The following is a 24,461-nucleotide window of genomic DNA, read 5'->3' on the forward strand; positions in this document are numbered from 1 at the left end:
GTGGCCCAAGAGGTACTGAAGTGTACAAACCCAGACTCATCATACCAAGTCTGTTTAGGTTGCTGAAGCTATGACTTATAGGATTATCATTGTAAAAAGTAATAATACTAGAGTGTTTAAATGCACCCTAATAAAGGCAATCCTAAGAGAAAGAACAGGAAACAATCTATCCCAGTTTAAGATGACTCCTACAGCTTGACTCTACCGAAAGATTAAGGCAGAAGGCTGAAACAGAAGTCCCTAAATAGGATGTCAGCATCAGAGGAGTGGTGGGATAAAGCCCAGACTACAACCCAAGTAGCACAAGTTTGATCAGTGGTTCACATACATCTTTACAGATGGATAGGGAAAGATAGGAGTTAGGAAGCTTTGCCTGCTTAGCTCATTTTAGGGGAGGGCTGTGGATAACTTGATTGTAGTAAGTTTGCCATTACTGGAGCACCAGTTGGGATTCCTGCTCAGAAAAGCAGTTGACCTGCTGTGTGTGAATAAGTCTGGGACCATGTACAGATGCTCCCACACCATGCTCACTACAGGTAGTGGCTTATAGAAATGTGATGCAAACATGTAATGGGGGGGGGTAACTCACCAGTTAATGTAGTCAACCCTATTTCCTCTATGAGTAGCTATTGCAGGTCTCTGGTCTCTCACTTCCATTGTAAACAGATTAGCCCACTACTATGGGAAATGTCACCTACAGCAAGTGTGTTATCCAGTCAACACTGCATGGAGATGTGGACTGAGGTAACTGAAATGTCATAAGAGATGAAGCACTGCCACAGAGGTAAACATTCCAGGAGAACAGGAAATACAAAACAGCAACACCCTGTAATGAAAGTGCAAGTTACATAGACAAAATTAAAAACTGAATAAAAACTAAAGAAACCTCCCATGCAAATCCTCGATTGTGATGGTCCAAGGAGGAATTTTATCATGTCCAGCAACATCATCCAGGCAACTTCTGCAGCTGGGAGAAGACCCACACTAGAATCACCATATGGAACATGAATTAAAAGCTGTGTTTGTTAAAGGGAAAGAATCACCCATTTCCATTAACTGAAGTTGCTTATGTCCAAGACAATTAAAAAGTAGCATCTAGTCCCCTTTGGAACCAGAGAAAAAGAGATCATAATCTTCTCTCCTCCTTTGATGGAAGAAAAGGTTCTGTGGCCGCTTTGCAGAGTAGGTGGGTATATTTCCCTGAGCACTGTGATAACTGCTTTCAATCTTCTTTCTTTGTTGTTTTGCTCTAACTAGCTTTGATCATCAGAAGCCTTTCCTTAAGCACTACAACAGATCTGTTACCCCAGTCTGCCTATTATGAATACTTTACAACTCCTTGTGTTCTCTTTACAGAGAAGCACACTTTTTGATAATCTACACTTTTACCAATTTTTACTGGTGAGAGTTGAATGTCTGAGTTCTGACAATCAGTGTCATTTATGTATTTAGTCCCATCTTAGTGTTTGATGTATATGCCATCCAAGCAAGAGGCTCCTGAACTGAAGACAGTGAAATATAAAGCATAACGACAGCCCAGCTAAACTAGGTTCGGCTAGCAGGCTGGGCATTTAATGGTGCCAGCAGGGGACAATGGGCACGCCCATCCTGGTGAGAAGGGATAATGGCTCTCTCCCAGCATGTACGGCTCCAATGCCAGAGCCCTGCAAAAGAGCACAAGCCTGTCATGTACTGGGGGGTTAAGTTGGGATGATGTGGGAGTGGCCTCACAAGCTGGTGATCGTAGCCCATGTCAGTGCATGCAGAGGAGGTTATGTACAGACTGAGGGGATGGCAGGCAGTTCTCATACTGACGTGACTGCTCACATCATCAAGGGGATCTTGGGTTAGGGTCACGCATAAGAAATGCTCTCATTGTCAGGATGATGACAGTTCCTTACATGCTTGATGTTGACAGGCACAGGGGCAAAAAGAATACAAAAAATGAAAAATGCAACATGTACATAGTTATGTGTACTTGATTTAAGTTAATATGTTATGTGGGTACTCAAGGGTGTGTGTTTTTGTTTGAGGGTTTTTATTACAACAAAGTGTCTTGTAAAATGTGACACGGGCTTCAAATGGGCATGATAAGAACAACTACATAAAAGATTAACCTGCTAAACATCTGTGCATGCATGTAACAAAAGCTAAAACTAGAAATTAAAAAAAGTTATACATAACAGCTGGTAATAACTTATCATACTGACATTTCTCATATTATTTTTGAATGTGAATATTCTCACAGGTATATACAAAAAAGAGAGTAGTGAACTATATTAAAAAATGCAGAATGCAAAGAACTCAGCATGTGCTAAAGAAAGGATTTCAGGACGGTTATTTAGTGGAATATGCAAAAAAAGAAAAAAGGGGAGTACTTGATTAAATGCTAGAGAAGCTCCAGTGGTGACAGAAGAGGAAACAGATAATAATGGTAGACTTGTAGTAGTAACGGGCTACTAGCAAGGGAGGAGGTTACGCTGGCATGTATTTATATTCCACTTAATGTACTACAGCCAAGTGATGCCTGTAGGTGTTTCGGCAGCTACATCCTACTGACACCTCTAGGTGTCAAATAGTGCTTGTTCATATTTACATTAATAATATTAAAACCACAATATATACAAAATATTACAATAGTTCATCTTAAAGCCCACACAATTTCAAACACTGCTGTGTTGACACTTGACCTTTGTTTAATGCAGGCAAAGAGATATTAATTGCCTTTCATATATTTATTTACATTATCACGAATATCATGCTTTTCTAAATATCTCAACAACCAATTAGCACAGATAGAACTGCACAGCTCCATATGAAGTTCTCAGCTGAATGAACAAAATGCTACTTACGAGTGTGTATGTTACTTGAGTGGCTGCTGAGATACTGCAAGTTGTTTACAAAATATTACAAATACGACAGTTACTGTTTATCGAGACTTAAAAAATCTAGCTTAAAACCTAGACCCTAATGAATACTTCTTCTTTCGGCTTTTCCCAGTTAGGGGTCGCCACAGCGGATCACCTGTCCACTCATAGACCCTAATGAATACTGCAACTTTAAAAGGTTTACCACCGCATAACCGAACACATGGCAGTCGAACCCAACAATGATCGAATCCGATAACAGGAGTAGTGTATGTTGAATGGTCAGAATGTCGCAAAACCACCAAATGTGACATTTTCGACCATTCTACATACAAAATGAGTGCTAACATGGGTCACACAAATGGGGTGCGGGTTTGCGATTCGATACAGTTGCGTTCAGTAATGTGCATATTTGCTGTACTACTTTCGGTCATCAGGGCTCGACCATCCGTCCGTCGGTTATAAGGTGGTAAACCACTTTAAAAATAGTTTGTGCTGAAGAGCTTGCCATTTACACTTTTTCAGTAACCGCTATGGTTACAGAGATATGAGCACTTATTTGAAATGTGTGGCCATCATTTGACTATCAAAAAGCTTAGACTCAGCCCATTGGAAGTTACAGTGCAAACTTCCAGTGCTGCATTGGAGGCAATGAGTTAAAACTGCTACAATGGATCTTATGAAAATTCAGAGAGAAACAATATTACTTATAGGTGGGGACTGGCATTTGACTTGCAACAGTCAGGATGTATCCAGGGGGCCTAAAAGGTGAAATATAACAAAGGAGAGTAAATTGAAGAAATTTATGAAAATATTTGGTATGGGAGATGTGAATTCAGTAGCAGGAATGCAAAGCAAAGTCTAAACCAACCATACTAGAATGAGTGAATATAGTAAAGATAAAAGAAATTGAAGTGGGTTCTTTAAAAAAGGAGATAGGAAATTATATACAAAAAAATGGGAACTATGGGAACAATACATGCAGAATAATGTTTTGGGAGGAGTGACGTTTAAGGGAAGGTGGAAACTGAATGAGCTATGTAATGTCTGACTGACAATAACTGCACAGAAGAGTATATGCAGCATACAATGTTCACAACTGAAAATATAGGCAAATATGGTTTCCTCTAAATAAATGTAAGATTGCCTATGTCATAGGTGATAAGTCAATAAAGATGTTTCTTGTTTTAAAAAGAGAACAGAACCCTCCAGTGCATAGTATAAAGCTCTACCAGCTTGGCATAGTTAGTGAACAAGTCTACATTGAGAAAAACTGCAGGGCAGTCAGGAAGGTCCTCCTACAACTATGTATGAAGAAGTTTTAATTGTTGGAGCTTTTCTCCCCAGTCCTCCAATGAAAACATTTTTTTTTAAGTCCAGTCAGAAAACCTAAATAAATGGAGCCAAACAAAGCAACAATACCACATCCTTCTCAACAGGACAAACATCCATATATTTATTAGACATGAAAAGAAGGAAGTCAGAATAGCATCATCAAGGGCAAGCATGGTGATCAATGCATATTTCTTTTTTGGTGGTCTTTGGCCAGGCCCTGGGAAACCTGCCAAAAGGAGGTCTTCTCTAAGAAAGGGATATCCAGGAATACACCTCTCTTAGCTAATCTTTGAATGGGGAAAATTCAGCCATGCATCTAGTCAGGCATATATTACAGCCTGCTGCCCTGATCACTGCAATGGCAAAGTGAAAATTAAAGGAGGTTATAAGAAAGCACTCTGTGAAAAACATCGTAACATTTTCTAGAAATACTTTGATCTCAAGAATCAAGGAGTCTAGCAGCTTTTCTGCCGCTTTTTCTATGAAGAACTGTGACTGGGACAGGTGAGGTTAACTGTTAAGGGACTAAAATATTATCCTGCCCATTCTGGATGCTTCCAGGTTGCAAAAACAGCATTAAGAACTACATGGAAGGGGAATGACCCAAGGCTCCTTGATGTTCCTTCCAAGAGAACAGTTTAAACATTCTGGGGAAAGGCAGTAAGGCAATAGGCTAGTCCGCAGATGCCTTAATGACTAAGTGTCTAGTCAAAAGGAAATGTTATCTATAGTGAAGGTCTCATTCTTGCCCGTCTCTGACACCACAAACCCTCTCTCAGTGGAAGAATGAAGGATTAAGTAGATGCTGCCCCAACCTCAGTTCTGTCACAGGAAAGTCTACTTTCACCTAAAACACAAGGTGGCAAACAAATGATAGACAATTACAGGATGTTAGGCGATGGGGTCCTGCCACCTATAGAAACTCATGTCACAAGTAGTGTTTACTCATAAGAAACTTGCACGCGTCTAGTGCAGTCATTAAGTCATGAATCCCTAGGTTTGTACTATGAAATCTGCAAAGCCAAGTCAGATGATGTGGTAGAGTGTACACATGTCTAATGTGTACACTGTATCATATGCTGTCACTGTACACATGTCCAGTGTCTGGGTCCTCCCCATGGAACCACCTGCTGCAGGAGTATTAAAATAACTCTTTGACATAGAGGACTTGGAGGGCTAGACAAACAGATGTCCTGATCATAAAGTTCAACCAAGAAGCTTTTACTGGAAGACATACAGGGTCATTATGCATGAATGCTCTGGATGTTCCAATTAGGGTAGCTTGTTGCAAAAATACCAGGAGGTAGTCTTCAAAGAAACTGACAGAGAAGTACCTCTTGCACTCCCCTCAATATCAGTCAATGGCAGGTGAAATCTCAATCCTTCATAAGTTGAGGAACATGAAGCCATGTGGTAGACAGCTTCTGTAGGAGGCTATGGCCACTACCCAACATACAATGACCTCTATTTTGAGGAGGATCCCCTAACTGGTTATTATACTGGCAAGTCTATATAAACCATTCTCTTGCCATCTCCTGTAGGCAACTGGGCTGAAAGGATGAAACTAATAAAAGTTTCCTGTCACATTTCAATGAAAAATGGTAAAAAGCAGTGTGACTTCAGATCCAGTGTTGTGAGTTATTGGCTTTTTGTAAGATTTAGGAATCCAACGCAGTAAATGTTCTGCTGTAATATACAATCAAGATCCAAATGGTACCAGTTGTAGGGAAAAAAAACTGGGGAACATACAAGTCTGAGCATACCTTGCTACCCAGTGTATATGATATAACGAGCACTGGGAAGACATGCACTCTTTCTCAAGAGCTATATATATATATATCTATATATCTACATATATATCTATATATATATATATATATCTAGTTAGCAACCCACTGAAGACCTTTAATGTCGGACCTGGTTTTACACATGGAATGCCATTTCTTATTTGTTCTCAGACACTTCTTTAACAGATATTTTTTTTCCTTTTTCATTTGGAAAACCATAACTACAGCTGAATTCTGAGTTTAACTTTAGGCCTCACAAAGCTGAATGAAAGCTACACAGTATGGCTAAATTCTTCACTACACAAGTTTTTAAAGGTATCTAGGACATTTAAAGAAATCATCTTACCTTCTGCACTTTGCGAAACTGAACTAGATTTCTTGTTAACAACTGCATAAACAGGCTCAGATCTGTATAAGATAAATTAACCAACATCAGCTCATAGCTAAACAATGCACTAACAGTCATAAAACTGTCTGGGCTAGTTATACAATCCATTATTACATATATAATAAGACTAAATACACCATTAGGCAAAAAAAAAAAATAGGTATTAAATCTCCGGCATAAAATACCAGATAAAACTCTACACCCCATATAAGATCCATTTCAGTTTTAATGATGCTCAATCAGAACTTACAATATTATGAACGCTAACACAACTAGTAGAATACAAAATGATGTAGAGTATTAATAAACTGATAATACTCTAACTAGGAAATAATTACATACATAAGTTAATACTATGTATGACTACAACTGCATACAATCTTGTGATCATCTCAACAAACACAATAAAAGCAGTGCACAGCTACTAAGTTAGTATATGTAAGTTAAGGGATGCAGGACGCTTCACACCCTCCCCATTTAAAAATGCTTCTATTTTTGTGTAATTTGATTTTATTGGCTTGCAACTTTCTGGTTACTACTTAAAGGGTTTCCGCTAAGTGACATGAGCCTTGAAAACTAAAACACAGTTTCTTACTTTATCAATTGTTCTATGAAGTGGACTCACCATGATGGGTCTTGAAGCTGTGTTATCTTTTTTTTAACTTTTCAGAAATCAGCATCACTTTTTTGGACATTCTAGTACTCAGGGTTGGAAATATTGTATACGTAGAAGTGCACAAAAGCACCAACACCCACCAATTTTTCCCATCCACCAATGACAACCTTACTGCAAGTCAAGAAACAACTATGAGGATTTGTGCCTTCACTGCTAATAAGTGACACCCTTATATATACTTGCCTTATTTACAGTGAAAGAGAATCTTCTGCATGGATCAAGTGCCAGAGTAGTGATAACACATGGAACTTTTGCTGCAAAAAGCCCAACTTAGTACCATTCCCCTCCTAGTCAAATACATGCTAGCATTTATGCAATATAACAGACATATCCCATCCTGCTCCATCTTTGGTTCTTTCTTGACCTAGCAGCCACCAGGGATCTTAGCCGAGACTACAGTAAGACCCACCTATGTGCTCCAGGGTATGGCAGCCCATTCAGAAGATTCCCAAAACCAAACTTTGTTCTAGGTCAACTTTTGGAAGGAGAGCACCTTGTAACCGTAGCAGAAAGAGCTGATACAGGGAGTGATGAATGGATACACACTCCAATCTCAGGATGTCCACAGGAAAGGAAGACAAGTAGCAGAGGAATGGTAATATTACTGCAAAAATGAACATACCCTAATATCTACAATGATGGTAAACTCCAGAGTCTACTGCACTGATTGCATTGTATGGTTGACTGTTGCTACAGTGGTAACACTTAGGAGGGTTCAGAAAGCTTAAGGACCAGAGACTGAGTAGATGGGGGGGGTGTAGCGGTCTCTTGTAGGATGGCCATATCAAATTCTGCCCTGGCTCTAAGGGTAACATGCAGGTTGTAATGCTTTGAGAAGGCATGAAGAAATGACCTTGTGCTTCCAAAATGGACTGGGGCTGACCACCTCTTTAGGAAAGCAATAGTAGCTACTGCAGCTCTAGCAGAGTGGACCATCATATGTCCTGGTACAGTCTTGCCATAGAAGGAGTAACAGAAGGAAATGCAATGAACTTGCCATTTACAAATGGTCTGTTTGGAGACAGGCTTACCCTTCACAATGGATATGAATAACTAGCCTTATCTCCTTTTTCCTTAGCCTTATCAAGGTAAAACCTCATTTATCTATGTACCTTCACAAAGTTCAAAATCCTTCTCCCCCTTGTTCTGGAATGGGGGCAGGACAGGAAAGAGAAGTGAATGGCCTAATTTATGGACAGATCTGCCACCCCTTTGGGCATGAATGTGGACTAGTACAAGGTGTTACCTTACCCTTGTTGAAGATCAGAAAGGGCTCTGCACATGACTTGCCTGCTAATCAGAAAGTCTGTGACAGAAGTAATGGCAATAAAAAGGAGTTTTCTGGGTCATGTACCTGAAATGTGCAGCAGCAGCTAGCTCAATGGGTGTTAATGTAAACTTTTCTTTTACACAGTTGAAGTGGCAGAAAACATTCCTTCTACATAGGTTTGAGAAAAAAAAACATGAATATTTACAAATATGACATGCTGGTACAGAAAAAACATGTAACCTATACTACATTAAGACATTTTAGTTTTGCAAGTAAATGATGAAATGTTAATGTAAATAACCCAACAACTGTTTGTAAGAAATAAGATTACCAATGAAGTCCGGCACAGTCAAATAAAGTACAACTATAACAAAGACCATCCTAATCTGTAAAAATGTGGCAGGTATTTCAGGACTGTGGACACTGACATCTGAGTCAAGTCCAGCCCATTCTTCAGGCACCAAATGGAAAGTCTTTTTCAGTTTGCTATGTAAGAAGGTATTACTTTCTTGTATTTGGCTTACTAGCTTCCTTTAAGTTATCAAGTGCATTCCCAGAAATTGTGCCTAAACAGAATGACAGCAAAATCATCCAAGCTGCCAGCCTTGGTGTCATCAGGTTAGGGTGCACAAATGGACCATTGTTTTGGTCAATAAATTCACATGTTAAGGCAGCACTATAGGCTATTTTCTTAGAATACACAGTATGAGGGATAACCAGTGCTGACACAGCCAATATTGAGTTCTGAGTAGCATTTCTGGCCTGTTCTCCTTTACCTTCTATACTACCCTGAGGAGAAGAGAGACTGTAGGAAAGGCACAGGCAAACAGGCCTGCCCAGGCCAGCATACAGAGAAGCCATCTACTGCCCAGAACCCGGTAGTTGGCTGCTCTGTTGCAAATGTTTTGACTTAGTTTTCTTGAGAAGCAAAAAGGTCTCCTACTTGTGGACCAACACCAAAAATATTCTTGTTCACCATCCATTTGAGAAAGTCTGCTTCTACTCTGCTCAGGTGACCTGCCAAAATAATTTTATGAGATAATATGTAAGATGTCCTTAAGGGTCATGCTCGAATCCTGAGGCAGGTACCATACCTCCATGGCCAGCCTACATAAAGGATACAACTGCATTCCTCTGTTTGTTGATGTACCACATCAGTATACTGTTTTCTGTATGTATGTCCAGGAGCACTACTTACCAAACAGATTTGAAGGATTTGATATTGAAAATTTCTTAGGTTGATGTGTTTTTTTCCTCTTGAGATTTGCCTCAGACTCCAAATTGTGATTCTCATGTTACAGCTGAGGAATCTGGATGACTGGTCATAGGGTGAGGTTCATCAGCTGTATCCACATACAGAGCAAAAGGGGGGAATTGGACAATACAGGGACAGGGCATGCTGGCATCATCTATTTCTTATATGCCACTGAAGATTGCTTATGTGAAGCCTTTCTTCTAGGTGGACCATCAAGATTTAAGAGGCTATGAATTCTGTTATACTAATAAACTCCCTTGCAGTAATCTGCTTTTATTGTGCTATGGAACCAAAACATTTGATCAGGATTAAAACCTCACAGGGTAGAAATGCCCTCTGGTCCTCACAGTCATGCACAGCTCTCACAAACAGCCCTGTCTTGCGGGTAATATCTAATTCCAGCATGTTCAGCAAAAAGCTCTGCTCTTGAAAGCTGAGCAAACTTTAGAGCATTCTGTGGCTCGTCTAAGATTAGTGTCTGATCCAAGGTACTTGTGGATGTCAATGCCCTAGGTTATGCAACAGACACTTATGGGAGCCGGGCACCTTATAAACACCCTGGAGGAATTACATTAACCAAGTATGTAAAGTAGAAGTGAAGACACCCCCCCCCTTTCAAATCTGGTACTAAATTGTCTGCCTTGGCTATAGCTATATGAAAATAGGTATTTTAGAGCCATGGTAACCATGTACAGGCAGAAGAGCATGCAAATTTAGTAGTTTGAATTTTGTAACTTTTAAGAACTTGTTTAACCTTGATAAATCCGAGACTGACCTCTGGGGCTGTTTTTTCTTTTTACTTAACCCTCATCCAGGGCCAGCCTAACAGATCTTCTACCTTCACCCAACAGTCCCATTCACTCCATGGAGAAATGAGAGGTGCATTAGCAGACTAGGCAAGACCCTTGTGGCCTTTGCTCCTACTGAAGAAACCTAACTGTACCATCTGTCCCATGATAAAAATCAAGTGGTACGGAGTGGGCCAACTTGCTGGTCCCTTGCAGGCTGACCTAACCTTTCTCCAGCAGCACAACTCCTCCTTGGAAGCTCCTCTGAGCTGCTCTACTGATTGGCCTTCAGAACAGAGACATGTCTCTCTCTGCTGAATTCTGCTTAGCATAACATTATGGATGGCCAGTGGCTGCTCACTCCCATCCTCCTCTGCAATCTCCTACAGGCTCCTGAACCACTGTTCAAACTCTACACCACTGACCTGACTACAGGCTTGTTTTCTTGAGAATAAACATATTGAATAGAGTGCCCTCTTCATGTCTTGGTACTCTTTATACAGTCTCTGCCACACAAGATCATGTGACAGATGTTGGACGAAGTGTCTGTTCTCTGAGTATTGTTGGGATGCCTTCAAACTTTGAACTGTCTATGAAATGGTCTACACCCTAAAGACAAATTTTTAGTAACCATCAGTCCAACCTGATTTTCTACCACCATTTTACAAATAAGTCTACGCTATCTCCTACTTAATGGATGGGCATGGGATGTGGAGGAAATAATATACGAAAGGTTGACAAGGACAGGGCTTGGAGCCTGAACATCCTTCTAGCTGAAGTAATTCCTACCAGGAAAAGGTATTCTAAGAAATTTTAAGTTCACCTTGGCAGAATGTTCAGATGGACCTTGGGTCAAGGTATGTACTAAGTCATGCCCCAAGGAAGAATGGGGTATTTTAATGGAAGCCTAAGAAATAGAATACCTCTCAGGAAAGCTACACAACTTGAGTGAGGCTAAGTAAGTGTAATTCGCTCCAACATGAAAGTTTGAAATCATCACTAACTGAATTTTGATAGTTGAATAACTCGATCCATTATGGAAAATGTAAGCAAGGATAGATACAGGGGCTGAAAGGGGATCTAAAGTTCTTTAGAAGCCCAAATGTAAAATCTTTTCTGTTTACTTTTGTGCATTTTTCCAGTGGACAGCTTCTGAGAAGTAAGAATACAGACCACAAGAGGAAAGCCTGGACTGATTACCTGTTGTTGGAAGTAGAGAAACCATACTGTTAGTGGCCACAGAAAGGGAAATCACACTGTTGAGACCAGAAAGAGGCAATGAGGATGATTGTGATCTTCCACTGTAATGTCTTCTGCAGCAATGTTGGGATTTGGGGAGTTGATAGGAACGCATGGGATCAGAGCAAAGAACCTGCTGCATTTGGAATTGGCAGGAGAGGCAAATAAAAAAATCACAGCATGGCTGGCCCCACTGCTGAAAGATTTATGTTACCACTGTTGGATTGAGACACCACTTGTGAGGTTGGCAGAATAGATCTGCTCAACCTATCAGCTAAAACAATGGTCCTTCCCTCTATACGTGTTGCTACTCCCCAGTATGTGCGTTGCTATCAGAAAGCAGTTGCAAGATAGCAGCCATTGCCACAATCTCACTGTTTCTTTACACAATGAGTAGGAGCATTTCCCCCTTGTTTGTTGATGTACCAGATTACTGACATGTTGCTAGTCTGATTAGAAATCACCTTTACAGGAAGGACATCCTGAAAGGCCTGCAACATTAGGACGACTGCCCTTATTTCCAAGACAATGACGTGAAGATTGGCTTCTTATGGGCACTATGTGCCTTGGACCATCCTCCTCATGTAATGTCCCCCCAACCTTTCACCGTGGCTTTGGTAAAAGGAGAAATAAAAGGACAGTCCTGGAACAGCTCTGGAGACGGAATCCACCAATTCACATGTTCTCTGCAGATTTTTGTTAAGCAGATTGGAAAAGTCAAAGGCTGGGGGACTTGATGGATTACTGAACTGCTAGTTTCCACTGTAACACACTCATATAATACCTTGCCAAAGAGCCAAAGTAATGGAGGCTAGCATCCATCCTAGAAGTTGTAGGACTAGTCTGGCAGGTGGCAACTGATGGGAGATAAGTTATAAGGTCTGCTTTCATAGAGTGGATAATGTGTTCTCTGGTAATCTTGAAATTTTAATGATTGTGTCCAAGTGTGCTCCTATAAACTCCACAGCCTGTACCGGGGAAAACTATGATTTGTCCTGGTTCACTGTTTAAGTAAATAATTTCAGGGCTGGATTAGCAGAGACCTGGAAGGAGCAGTAAGGAGCCAGTCATCTAGATAAAGGAACCCTTGCTGTTGGAGATGAGCTGTAACCACTGCCATGCTTTTTTTTGGGGGGGGGGGGGGTCGGCTTCCTAGAGAAGGTCCTCTTGGCAGGTAGAAAACAATATATCTACCCAGAAAGAATTTGCCATCCTGCTCACTCATGGACAGTGTGTCTTTGACCTTAGAGCTAAAGTCGAGCCATCAAATGGGGCATTGATAAAGGACATCTTAAAATGCTCTGTGAAATCACACACTGTACCTGTGGCTCAAAAAAACTTCCATTCTGTTGGATATGTGTCGCATGGAAGCATCTGGCAGGAACTGAAGGGTGGTCAGTTGCAAATCAAGAAGTTATGTACTCACCATAACGTTTGATGTATGTAGTCCATCTCGCCTCACATTATTACCCGTGGGTTCGGAGCCGAATATCGGCTCTGACTTGGCCGATTTTACTAGCTCGAAGTCTCTCATTGACTGGGCTAAGCAGGTATCACATGGTGCACTGCTCCATATCCCCAGATCTAGTTTGCTGCGAAACTCATTTATACTCCATGCACATATCACATCCAAGTAAAGAATAAGATAAGCAAGGGAACTCTGCAGATGACAACCTAACCTCCAAATCCTCCAGGAAGGGGGAAGGTGGGAGGGTAAGTAAGAATGTGAGGCGAGATGGACTACATACATCGAACGTTATGGTGTGTACATAACTTCTTGATGCTATGTAGTCCTATCTCGCCTACATTCTTACCCGTGGGATAGCGTCCCTAGCACCTACATCCTGGATGGCTCATAGCAAAATACTCCTGAGAACTGTGGAGCCAAAGGAAGACCTGCCCCTGGAGACCACGTCCAATTTGTAATGAAAAACAAATGTGTGAGGAGAAGTCCAAGTAGCTGCAGCACATATATCATCCATTGACAATCTGGCTTGATAGGCTGTGGATGTGGAAACAGCCCGAGTAGAGTGAGCCTTGACCAGAAATGGTAGATCTTTACCTCCTGCTTGATAGATGAAAGAGATACAACTAGATATCCATCTAGGCAGTGTGACCTTGGATACCGGGGAACCCATTTGGTTTTCCAAAAAAGAAACGAAAAGTTGGTCCGACTTCCGGATATCTTTAGTTTGGTGTAGATAGAAGCGTAATTGTCTATGTACATCCAACTGGTCAAATCTAAACTCTGCCTTGTTAGAAAAGTGGGGGAAAAAAACAGGCAACTCAATGGACTGATTTAGGTTAGACACGGAAGCCACTTTAGGAAGGAACGAGGGATTTGGTCTGAGAGAGACCCTGTCTTTATGGAAGATTAAATACGGAGGTTGGATAGAGAGGACTTGAATTTCTGAAACTCGCCTTGCTGAACTGATTGCTGTTAAGAAGGCTGTTTTCCAGGTCAAGAATTTCAATTCGCAGGTAGCTGCAGGCTCAAAAGGTGGTAAAGTAAGGGCTTGTAGAACAACATTGAGCTCTCAGGGCATGATAGGTTCGGACACCGGGGGACGGAGCAACAGAATTCCTTTCAGGAACGTCTTGCTTAGTCTATGCGCCATGAGACTAGGCTCATTCGCTACGTGGAAATTAGAGATCGCCGCCAGTTGAACTTTGATGATGGCTGATGCGGAACCCTGATGGGAAAGCATAGACAAAAACTCCAGAACTGAAGCTATTGGAGCTGTGTAAGGGTCAATGCCTCTGGAATGTGCCCAGATAGAAAACCTTTTCCACTTACTATAATAAATCTTCCTAGTGGATGGTTTATGAGAGGACGATAATATATGAACCACTTCCGGGGAGAAATTATGAAGTCTGACTAACAATGGAAGTGGAGTAGCCAGGCTGTCAACCGGAGGGTCATCAGGGAGGGGTGGAACTTTCCCGACATGTGTGTCAGTAAATCTGGTTGAGGGTCCAGAGTCCAAGGAGTGTCCACAGTGAATTGCTGAAGAAAGGGGAACCAAACTTGGCGAGGCCAGTGTGGAGCAATCAGAATCATTCTGCTTCCCAAGGACTGCGTTTTCTGAATCACCTTTGACAGCAAGGGAAATGGAGGGAAAGCATAAAGCAGACCGGAGGGCCAATCGTGGACCAGAGCGTCCCTGGGTGACTCCCCATGTGGGGGGATCAGCGTGAAGTAGTTGCTGCATTTTGCATCGAAGGGGCTGGCAAAAAGATCGCAGACCCCATCTGTTGAAGATTCGCTCTGCAACTAGGAGATTCAGGGACCACTCGTAAGGCATAAGGATAGCTCTGCTTAGTCTGTCAGCAATCACGTTGGACTTCCCCGGAATGTGCGTTGCCACCAGAAACCATTGGGAAGTTACTGCCCAATGCCACACTCGCATGGCCTCTCTGCACAGAGGGTAAGACCTGGTTCCCCCTTGCTTGTTTAGATACCACACTACTGACATGTTGTCTGAGTGTATCGCAATCGCTCCTAGAGGAAGAACACTCTGAAGTGGCTGCAATGCAGGAAGCACTGCTCTCATCTCTAGGACGTTTATATGCAGATGTATCTCGTGTTCTTGCCACGTGCCTTGGACTGTCCTGCCAAGATAATGCCCCCCCCCCCCATCTGGGAGGCGTCCGTGGTCACAGTGGCAACCGGGATGGGTGGAACGAAGGGCTTTCCCCTGTCCAAATTGTTGGTGCACAGCCACCAACCGAGGTCCTGCTTGCATCTGTCCACGAGTAAGATGGGATGAGACAGTGGAAGTCTTTGGAGAGACCATTGAACAAAGAGGAGCCATTGGAGAATTCTCATGTGTAATCTCGCTAGAGGGACCAACATGATTGTTGTTGCCATGGTCCCTAGGAGCTGGAGAACCCATCTTGCCTTCGCCTGTCTCAGGGGCATCAGCATGTGTATCTATTGTTGTAATACTCTGATCTTTTCCTGCGGTAAAAATGATCGCATTCGAATGGTGTCTAATTCTGCTCCTATAAAGGTGACACACTGAGGGCAATAAGGCAGATTTTTCCCAATTTATTGTTATGCCCAACTGGTGACAGATTGATGGTAGCGTCCCTGGTTTAAACTAGTTGATGCCTGGTGGGAGCGGTAAGGAGCCAGTCATCCAGATACGGAAACACCTGGAATCCCTGATGTCTCAAGTGAGCAGTCACCACCACCATACACTTGGTGAACACCCTGGGGGCTGTGGTGAGACCAAAGGGCAGGGCTCAAAACTGGAAATGACTGGCTCCCAGCCGGAAGCGTAGGTGACTCCTGGATGCTCTGTCCATTTTCACATGGTAGTAAGCATCCTTGAGGTCGATGGAGCACATCCATACCTCCTTTCCCAACAATGGGAGAATCGATTGTAGTGTGACCATACGGAACTTGGACTTGTATACGTAGTTGTTCAGTTGGCTGAGATCTAGTATGGGTCTTAGGTCCCCTGTTCTTTCGGCACCAAAAAGAATCTTAAGTCCCTAATCCGATTTGGTCTGAGGGGACACGCTGGATGGCTCCTTTTCTTAGCAGCTGTGACCTCTGAGGCTGCTTGATCCCTTTGACTGGGTGGTACGTCTGGGATTTTTCTGATTGGCGGGGGTTCTGATGAAAATGGAATGATATAACCTCCGGAAATTATCCGTAATACCCATCAGTCCTGGGTAATGCTTTCCCAGGCTTCCGGATATAAGGAAATTCGACCCCCGACTGGCTTCGGATAAGCACAGTCAGGCACACCCTCAGGAACGAGAGTATGGACAGCCACGAAAGGAATCGCGGTCTCCCGAATTGCGGGGGCCCCCTCTGCCTCTGGAGCAGCGTCTCCCTGAGTAACCCCCCCACCTGCCTCTGGAGGGGGGTTCACCTTGTGCGGCAGGAAAAAACCTCTGATTTCTTGAACACCCCCCCCCCCGCTGGGCCTTGGGATAAGGCCTAGAAGGAAGGGAAAAAAGGACCCCTACGGCAGACAGGGTCTTTCCCTCTTGCTCGCACCTGGTGAGGGTGTCTTTCACTTTGGTCCCAAACAAGGAGGAACCATCAAAGGGGGCGTCAGTGAAGGAAGACTTGAAAGCCTCCGCAAAGTGACACAGGCGCAGCCAGGCTTGCCTTCTAAGGGCGACCCCTGAGCTTGCTGCCCTACTCGCTCCCTCGGCTGCATACAAAATAAGCCGCATGGATGAGTTGACAATGGAGCTGAGGATAGAGACCTGGGCGTTAACTGTCTGGGCCACCGCCTCAGGAACGTTACCCGCAAGAGTATCTCCTAACTCTGAGGAGATCTCTCTGGAGCAGAGTGAAGTGAGACAGGTAATTCAGCGACCGTAATGTAAAGGTTGCTGATGAAAGGGTATGCTTCCCGTACCGATCCATGGTCCTAGACTCCTTGTTAGGAGAATGGACGGATGAAGAAGACTCTTCTACTTCCTTCTGGGTGGCTGCTGCCACCACCATGGCATCTACAGGGACTCCTTTAGACAGAAACTCTTTGCCCTGGGGGGCGGAAAGAAATTTGTTGGGACGCCTGGGCACGGGCTCCACGGAATCAGGGTTCTCCCACACTCTTCGACAAATCAGGTCAAGAAGTTCGAAGGGTGGAGACACCCAGGAGGCAGAGGGTTGAGCACCAAAAGCCCTAAGGAATACTGACTCCTCCTCAGAAGGGGCTTTGGAAGGCCAGTCACCTCTTTGTTTCAGTATCTCCAGGATATCTGAGAAGGAAACATCATCAGAGGATGACTTGGAGGACCCCTCCAATTCCTCGAGGTCAGTATCAGAGGTGAGGGACTCATCTTGGTAGTCTATGCGCTTCCTCTTGCACGTTTTCTTTCTGGGGGGCTCCTCAGGCACGAACTCTGAGGGGCCCTCAGAAATTTGGGGACCACTCGTGGGGGTATCCCTAGGCCCTGGTGCTCTGCTGTCCATGGATGGGTGGTGATCAGAAGCTCTCACCGGAGTGGTGGGGGACAGAGTGACCAACCCGCCTGATGTAGCTGATGATCTGGCCAGCACGGTCCGCATAGCCTTGAAGGCCAGCCCCCCCTGAATCAGAGGAGCGACCAGTCTCCGAGGCCATGACGGGGGTCGGAGTTCCCCAAGCCGATGCACCGAGAGGGAGGCTCGGAACCAAAATAAGCCCCGGGATGTCCCCCTTGGGCCCGACAGAAGACTCCAGAGTCCCGAACCCAGAGGACGGAGCCGATACCGATACCGATGGAGCTGAATGGGGCATCGGAGCCGGCCTAGAAACATCACGTGACGCGGAACACTCTGGCTCCGAAGACAGAGATGCGCTCGGAGGAGGAATGATCGAAGACAGGGTTGGGAAGGGTTCCGGAGCCGAAAACAATTTTGCCAAAACCGGTGACTGGAGGAGCCTCTGAACCACCCTATCAACATCCACATCCAAAAGGGTCCTGGAGGATTTGGAGGACAGGGATGGAGAATGCGATCTCCTCTCAGGAGAAGCTGGTTTAAGACTAGGCGATCGCATCCTAGGAGGTTCCAATACAATTGGAGCCGATGCTGGTTCCGTCAATACCGATCCTTCCTGCGGCCACGAGGACAGTGGAGCTGAGGAGGTCGATGCAGTTTTAGACATTTTCTCCAGGGGCTCCGATGAAGCTGATGGAGCCGGAGATCTCTTCTTTGACTTGCCAGATTTTGACTTACCACTGGAAGCCGAATCCATAGCCTCTTCAAAAGAGGGTTTCAATAATCCCTTTAAGATTAGCTTATTCTTTCTCTCTCGGAGAACTCTAGGGCCGAATGCGTGGCAAAAACTGCAGGATTCCTGCAAATGGACGGCACCCAAACAATAAACACAAATGGAATGCCCATCTGTAATGGACACTTTATACCCACATTTAGAGCACTTCTTAAAACCCGAAGGTTTGTGCTCCTTGATATCCTTAGACATCTTAATTACAATGCCCACAGTACAAAAAACAATTCTGAAGAAAAAAACACACAGGTGTCTACTACCAAGAGGCGGGAACGATGCTAACAGTAGCCAACACTAAACAGTGATCAACACACAAAACCAACTACAAGCTCTTAACAGGGGATTGAACAAAGCACACAAGGAGGAAGGAAAGTCCAAATCTCTAACTTAAACGGTCTAGACCGTTCTGACACAAAAGGCAAAATGAGGAGAACTAAGCCCTCTAACTGAAACGGGCCTAGCCGGAGGGAACAGCCAGAGGGACACCACACAACAATCACACAATCACCAAACTCGACAAAAACAGACAACTCTAGACAACTTAGAATTGAATAGCTATGAAAATAGCTTTTGATAGCAATCAAAACTTTCTTCAATACAAGAAAAAGAGGGTACTTAGCCACAGCGAAGCGAGACCATGTCCGAGCTACATGAGTGGCAAACAAGATCTGGGGATATGGAGCAGTGCACCATGGGATACCTGCTTAGCCCAGCCAATGAAAGACTTCGAGCTAGTAAAATTGTCTGAGTCGGAGCCGATATTCAGCTCCAAACCCACGGGTAAGAATGTAGGCAAGATAGGACTACATAACATCCACATTTTTTTCTGTCTTCTGTATACATAGACTCAATGAAAGACTTGGAGAACTCTTCTGTCAACTCTCACTGAGACCTAGTCATATACATGCCAAATAATTCAGTGATCTTACCACAAACACAGCTGGAGCATAAACTCACTTCCCAAACTTGTCCAAAGTCCTGGACTCTCTATTAGGGGGAAGAACAGACTAGCTCTGTTCTGCTAGCTCTTTCTTAGTGACTGATACTACTACCATGGCATCCACTGCAGGGCCTTTGCTTCAGTGAGAGACATCTTTCGGGGTAACAAGATACTTGTCTGGCTTTCTGGGAATTGGTTCTGTGATGACTGGTTCCTTCCATGCTCAGCAAGAGATTAAATCCACCATCTCATCAACCAAGGGGAACCACCTATGGAGTAGATGAGCTGGAACAAAAAACCCTCAAGAAAAAATGATTCCTCCTGAGAAGGGGCTTCAGAAGACCAACCTCCTTTCTGTCTGAGAAGGTTGAGGATCTTCCAGAATAAGATGTCTTCAAGTGGTAACTGAGGGGACCCAATCCCTTCCTTGAAATCTGGGTCTTCTGTTAGAGATTCCTTGGGGAGCCAACATGTCTCCTTTTACACTTGTGCTTCTGAGCAGCCTTCATGGGGGGAAGCTCCAGCGAGGATTCAAAAGTCTGACGAGAGTCCTGAATGAGGACCATCTTGAGGCTGGTGTGAAATGTCTGTCCCGGTGGGATAGACTGTGCAAGATCACAAGCCACACATTTTGTCGATGTACTCTTATTAACATTGTTGGTAATGCTTAGCTTTGACTTCCGTTGTACCGTTTTCTTTTTCTGTCTTGTTTTGTGATGATGTTGGACAAACCTACTGGTTTTAAAAATGTGTGGCTTGTAGTCACAAAATTCTTAACTCTGATTTCCTTAAATGTAAGTATTGTTTAGAGGCAGCACATCTGGAGGAAGGTTGTTCAATTTGTATGGCCTTTGATCACTGGGCCATGAGTGAGCAATGCAATAAGATCATTCATCATGATCTTGTACCTTCAGGAGAATCTTCAAAATCTGCATCTAGAGCATTCCCATCCTGGAAAAATTCCTTGGAGAAACGCAAGGGGACAAGAATGATAGACCCAATGAAAAGTGTAGAGAAGGGAGGAAGTGATCCCGACCATTGTCCTTCTTCAGTGTTATCCTCTGCTCCTACTACCAAGCTTTAAAAGCCTATGAATTTTGCAACTTCCCCAGATCCAATTCTGGTATAATCCAGGACTCCTCTCTTACCCAAGATGAGGTTTTGTCTGGATCCAGTCTCTCCTAGGATGCATTCACCCTTTCCTTCAGGAAAGACCCACACAAAAGAAGTCAAGGCCACCCTTCATATCTGCTTCATTAAGGTCCATTAGATCTACCAGAAGCCTGACAGAAGTTGATGTGGAATAGAATGGTGGGGAAGTTCCTCAGGGCTCAAATTCAGTTGCAAGTTCTCCTCTCTCCATCTACCATTGAACCCAAGAGCTTTGAACACTCTCCCTTGCCCATGGCTACTCCTGTACCGATCTGACCCCCTGGTTCAGGGATAAATTCAAGAAATATCAATAATGGTAAAATAATAAGTTATGTACTCACCATAACGTTCCATCTGAGTAGGCATCTTCATTTGTCTGCAACCTTTGGGATACGGATCCGACCTCGGATCCGAGCCGGCAACTTCTACCACAGCATAGATCCGAGCTCCTACCTCCTCCCTTTACCCATAATCCCCTGCCAACCCTGACTGACCTCAGATCAAGTTTGCCCCATATAACAACTTGCTAGTGTGTCCCGGAAGGGACTCATGTAAGACAACTCCTACTTAGAATCATATTGGTCAGAGGGAAGGCGGGTGGGATGGTTGCAGACAAATGAAGATACCTACTCAGATGGAATGTTATGGTGAGTACATAACTTCTTAATCTGAAGTAGGCACTTCATTTGTCAGCAACCTTTGGGACAGTGTCCCCAGCTACCTGAATCTTGGGTGGCCTTCATGGAAGGATATTCCGGAGCACTGCAGAGCCAAAGGATGCCCTACCTCTGGAGACAACATCCAGTTTGTAATGGCTGATAAAAGTATGGGATGAAGCCCAAGTGGCTGCGGAACAAATATCATCCAAGGGAACCCTAGATCTAAAAGCAGCCGATGTAGCAACGGCCCTAGTAGAGTGAGCGCAGACTCCCTGAGGTGCAGGCCTTCCCGAACTCTGATATGCTAAGAGAATACAACTAGCTATCCATCGTGACAGGGTAACTTTAGAAACCGACTTGCCTAGGTTGGTTTTGGCAAAGGAGACAAACAACTGGTTGGATTGTCTTTGACTAGCCGTTCGATGAATATAAAAGCGCAGTTGTCTGTGCACGTCCAAAGAATGCAGCTTATATTCTCCTTTGTTCTGATAGTTGGGGAAGAAACACGGGAAGATTAATAGATTGATTAATGTTTGCTTCAGAAGATACCTTAGGCAGAAAAGAAGGATTGATCCTGAGGTAAACTCTATCCTGATGGAAGACCAAATACGGTGGTTTGACACAGAGCCTGAAGTTCAGAGACTCTTTTAGCTGAAGTAATGGCCACCAGAAAGGCCGTTTTCCAAGAGAGGTATTTGAGATCAACCGTGGCCGCCGGCTCGAAAGGGGGGCTTGTCAAGGCCTGTAGAACTAAAGATAAATCCCATGGGGGTACTACCTCCCTGACAGGAGGTCTGAGGAGGTAGGTACCCTTAAGGAAAGCTTTACAGAGCTTGGAGGTAATAAGAGGACCAGACTCATGCCCTACATGATAGTGTGAAATCGCTGCTAGTTGCACCTTGACTGTAGAACAGCTAGCCCCCTGATGAAAAAGGGTAGTTAGAAAATCCAAAACCGATGTTAAAGGCGCTGTAAAAGGATCTAAATGACGGTGCTCAGCCCAGATGGAAAAAACGTTTCCACTTACTCCGATAGACCTTTCTGGTGGATGGCTTGTGTGCTGCTACTAGAATGGCTTTGACTGGTGAGGAGATTCCGGGAGTCCTTATCAGGAGTGGAACAGGAGCAACCAGGCCATCAGCTTGAGGTTGACCAGGTTGGGGGTTGGAAGACCCAGTGGGTGAGTAATGAGATCCGGAAGGGGATCCAGAATCCAGGGCGGATGAATCAGGTGAGACCATAGGTACGGGAACCACGTTTGACGAGGCCAGAATGGGGCAATGAGGATCATCTTGCTCCCCAACCGACTGGCTTTCTGTAAAAGTTTTAGCATCAGGAGCAGTGGAGGGTAAGCGTAAAGAAGACCGGGAGGCCAAGCATGTACTAGAGAGTCTCTCGGGGACTCCCCCAGAGGGGGGATTAGAGCAAAGTAACTGTTGCATTTGGTATTTGAGGGAGAGGCAAAAAGATTGCAACAGGGTTGCCCCCATTGGGCAAATATTCGCTCTGCTACGAGAGGATTGTGAGACCATTCGTATGGGGTCAGGAATGTACGACTCAGCCTGTCTGCTAGGATGTTGGACTGTCCCGAAATGTGAGTTGCAATGAGAAAGCGGTTGGTGGATATCGCCCATTCCCACACTCTCATGGCCTCGCGACAAAGAGGATAAGACCTGGTTCCCCCCTGTTTGTTGATTCACCAGACCACTGACATGTCCGTATGTACCGCAATCGTCCCAATTGGAAGAAGGTCGTGAAGTGCCTGCAACATCAAAAGCACCGCCCTCATCTCTAGGATATTGATATGCAAGGAGGTCTCTATGTCGTTCCACGTGCCTTGGACCGTTCTGCCTGAATAATGCCCCCCCCACCCCAGGCAAGAAGCATCCGTGGTCACTGTGGCGATGGGAGGAGGCATCGAGAATGGGCGTCCCGTGTGGAGGCTCGGGGACTGGAGCCACCACACGAGCGACCTTCTGCAAGTCCTGTTTAGGGGAATTGGATGGTACAGGGGGTCGCGAGACAGGGACCATTGCACCTGAAGGGTCCACTGCAGGACCCTCATATTTAGACGGGCCAAGGGCAGCAGAGAAATTGCTGCCGCCATGGACCCCAGAGCCCTCAGGACCAATTCCGCCGGTGGAGCTTGAAGCTGGAGGATGGCCTGTACATGCAACCTCAGGTTCTGAAGCCAATCTGGAGTCAGGAAAGCAAGCATTAGTTTGGAATCCAGTCTCGCCCCTATGAAATCTATTACCTGTGTAGGAGCCAGAAAGGATTTGGCCATGTTGACCGTCAATCCTAGACGTGGAGCAAGATTGAGGAAGTAATCCCTGCATGAACAGAGCAGATGCCTTGTTGGGGCAGTAAGGAGCCAGTCATCCAGGTACGGAAAGACCTGAATTCCCTGGAGTCTCAGGTGGGCCGCTATTGCCGCTAAGACTTTGGTGAACACCCTGGGGGCTGAGGTGAGACCGAAGGGGAGGGCCCTGAACTGAAAGTGACTGGCTCCCAGCCGGAAGCGGAGAAACCTCCTGGAGCGTCTGTCCACTAGAATGTGATAGTACGCATCCTTGAGGTCTATCGAGCACATCCAATCGTTCTCCCGTAACAGGGGGAGAATAGATTGCAGCGTGACCATCCGGAACTTTTCTTTGGGTACTGCCAGGTTCAAGAGAGAGAGGTCGAGGATGGGCCTCAAGTCCCCCGTCTTTTTTGGCACCAGAAAGAACCTGGAGTAAAACCCTGATCCGAGCTGATCTGGGGGGACGGGTTGGATGGCTCTTTTTTGTAAAAGCTGCTGAATTTCTGTAGCAGCCGCCTCCCTCTGACTGGGTGGTATGTCGGGGAGGCTTCTGGTTTTGGGGGTTACAATAAAGGGAATTTGGTAACCTCTGGATATGATGCGAAGCGCCCAGCTATCTGTTGTTATGGACTCCCACATTGCTAGGTGCCTCGAAAAACTCCCCCTGACTGCCTCCAGAGTGGAGCAGCCGGGCAACCCCTCAGGGGTTCTGCGTGGGCCTCTCAGAGAAGGGTTCTCTGGATCCAAAATTCCTGGCACCCTCTCTGCCTCTAGGGCGGCGTCCTCCCTGTCCTCCTCTGCCACGAGAGGACTGGTTATCCGGAGCAGACTGGGATTGATGCGATTTCCGGAACCACATCTTCTTCTGACCCTTTCGGTTCTTGGAAAAGGACCTCTGGGGAGCAGAGAAGCGGACTCCGACGGCAGACGACATCTTCCCGTCTTTCTCGCTCTGGACTAAAGTGTCGCGAACGGTTTTGCCAAACAGAGCAGAACCATCAAAGGGGGCATTTGTGAATGACGCCTTAAAGGGTTCCGAGAAGTCACAATGTCAGAG

At 44.7% G+C, this 24,461-nt stretch overlaps 1 protein-coding gene across 1 annotated transcript in view; it reads right to left on the reverse strand.

The window, feature by feature from the left end:
- ITSN2 (intersectin 2) overlaps positions 1 to 24,461 on the reverse strand; it is a 3,295,579-nt gene that overhangs the window by 1,468,587 nt on the left and 1,802,531 nt on the right. Inside the window, exon 21 of the mRNA XM_044063555.1 lies at positions 6,336 to 6,397. Coding sequence (XP_043919490.1) covers positions 6,336 to 6,397 — 62 coding nt within the window. The remainder of the gene's footprint in view (positions 1 to 6,335; positions 6,398 to 24,461) is intronic.

This window comes from Protopterus annectens, chromosome 2.part1 (genome assembly GCF_019279795.1).
Source record: "Protopterus annectens isolate FY-2018-M chromosome 2.part1, PAN1.0, whole genome shotgun sequence".
In the NCBI taxonomy this organism is placed as follows: Eukaryota; Metazoa; Chordata; order Ceratodontiformes; family Protopteridae; genus Protopterus; species Protopterus annectens.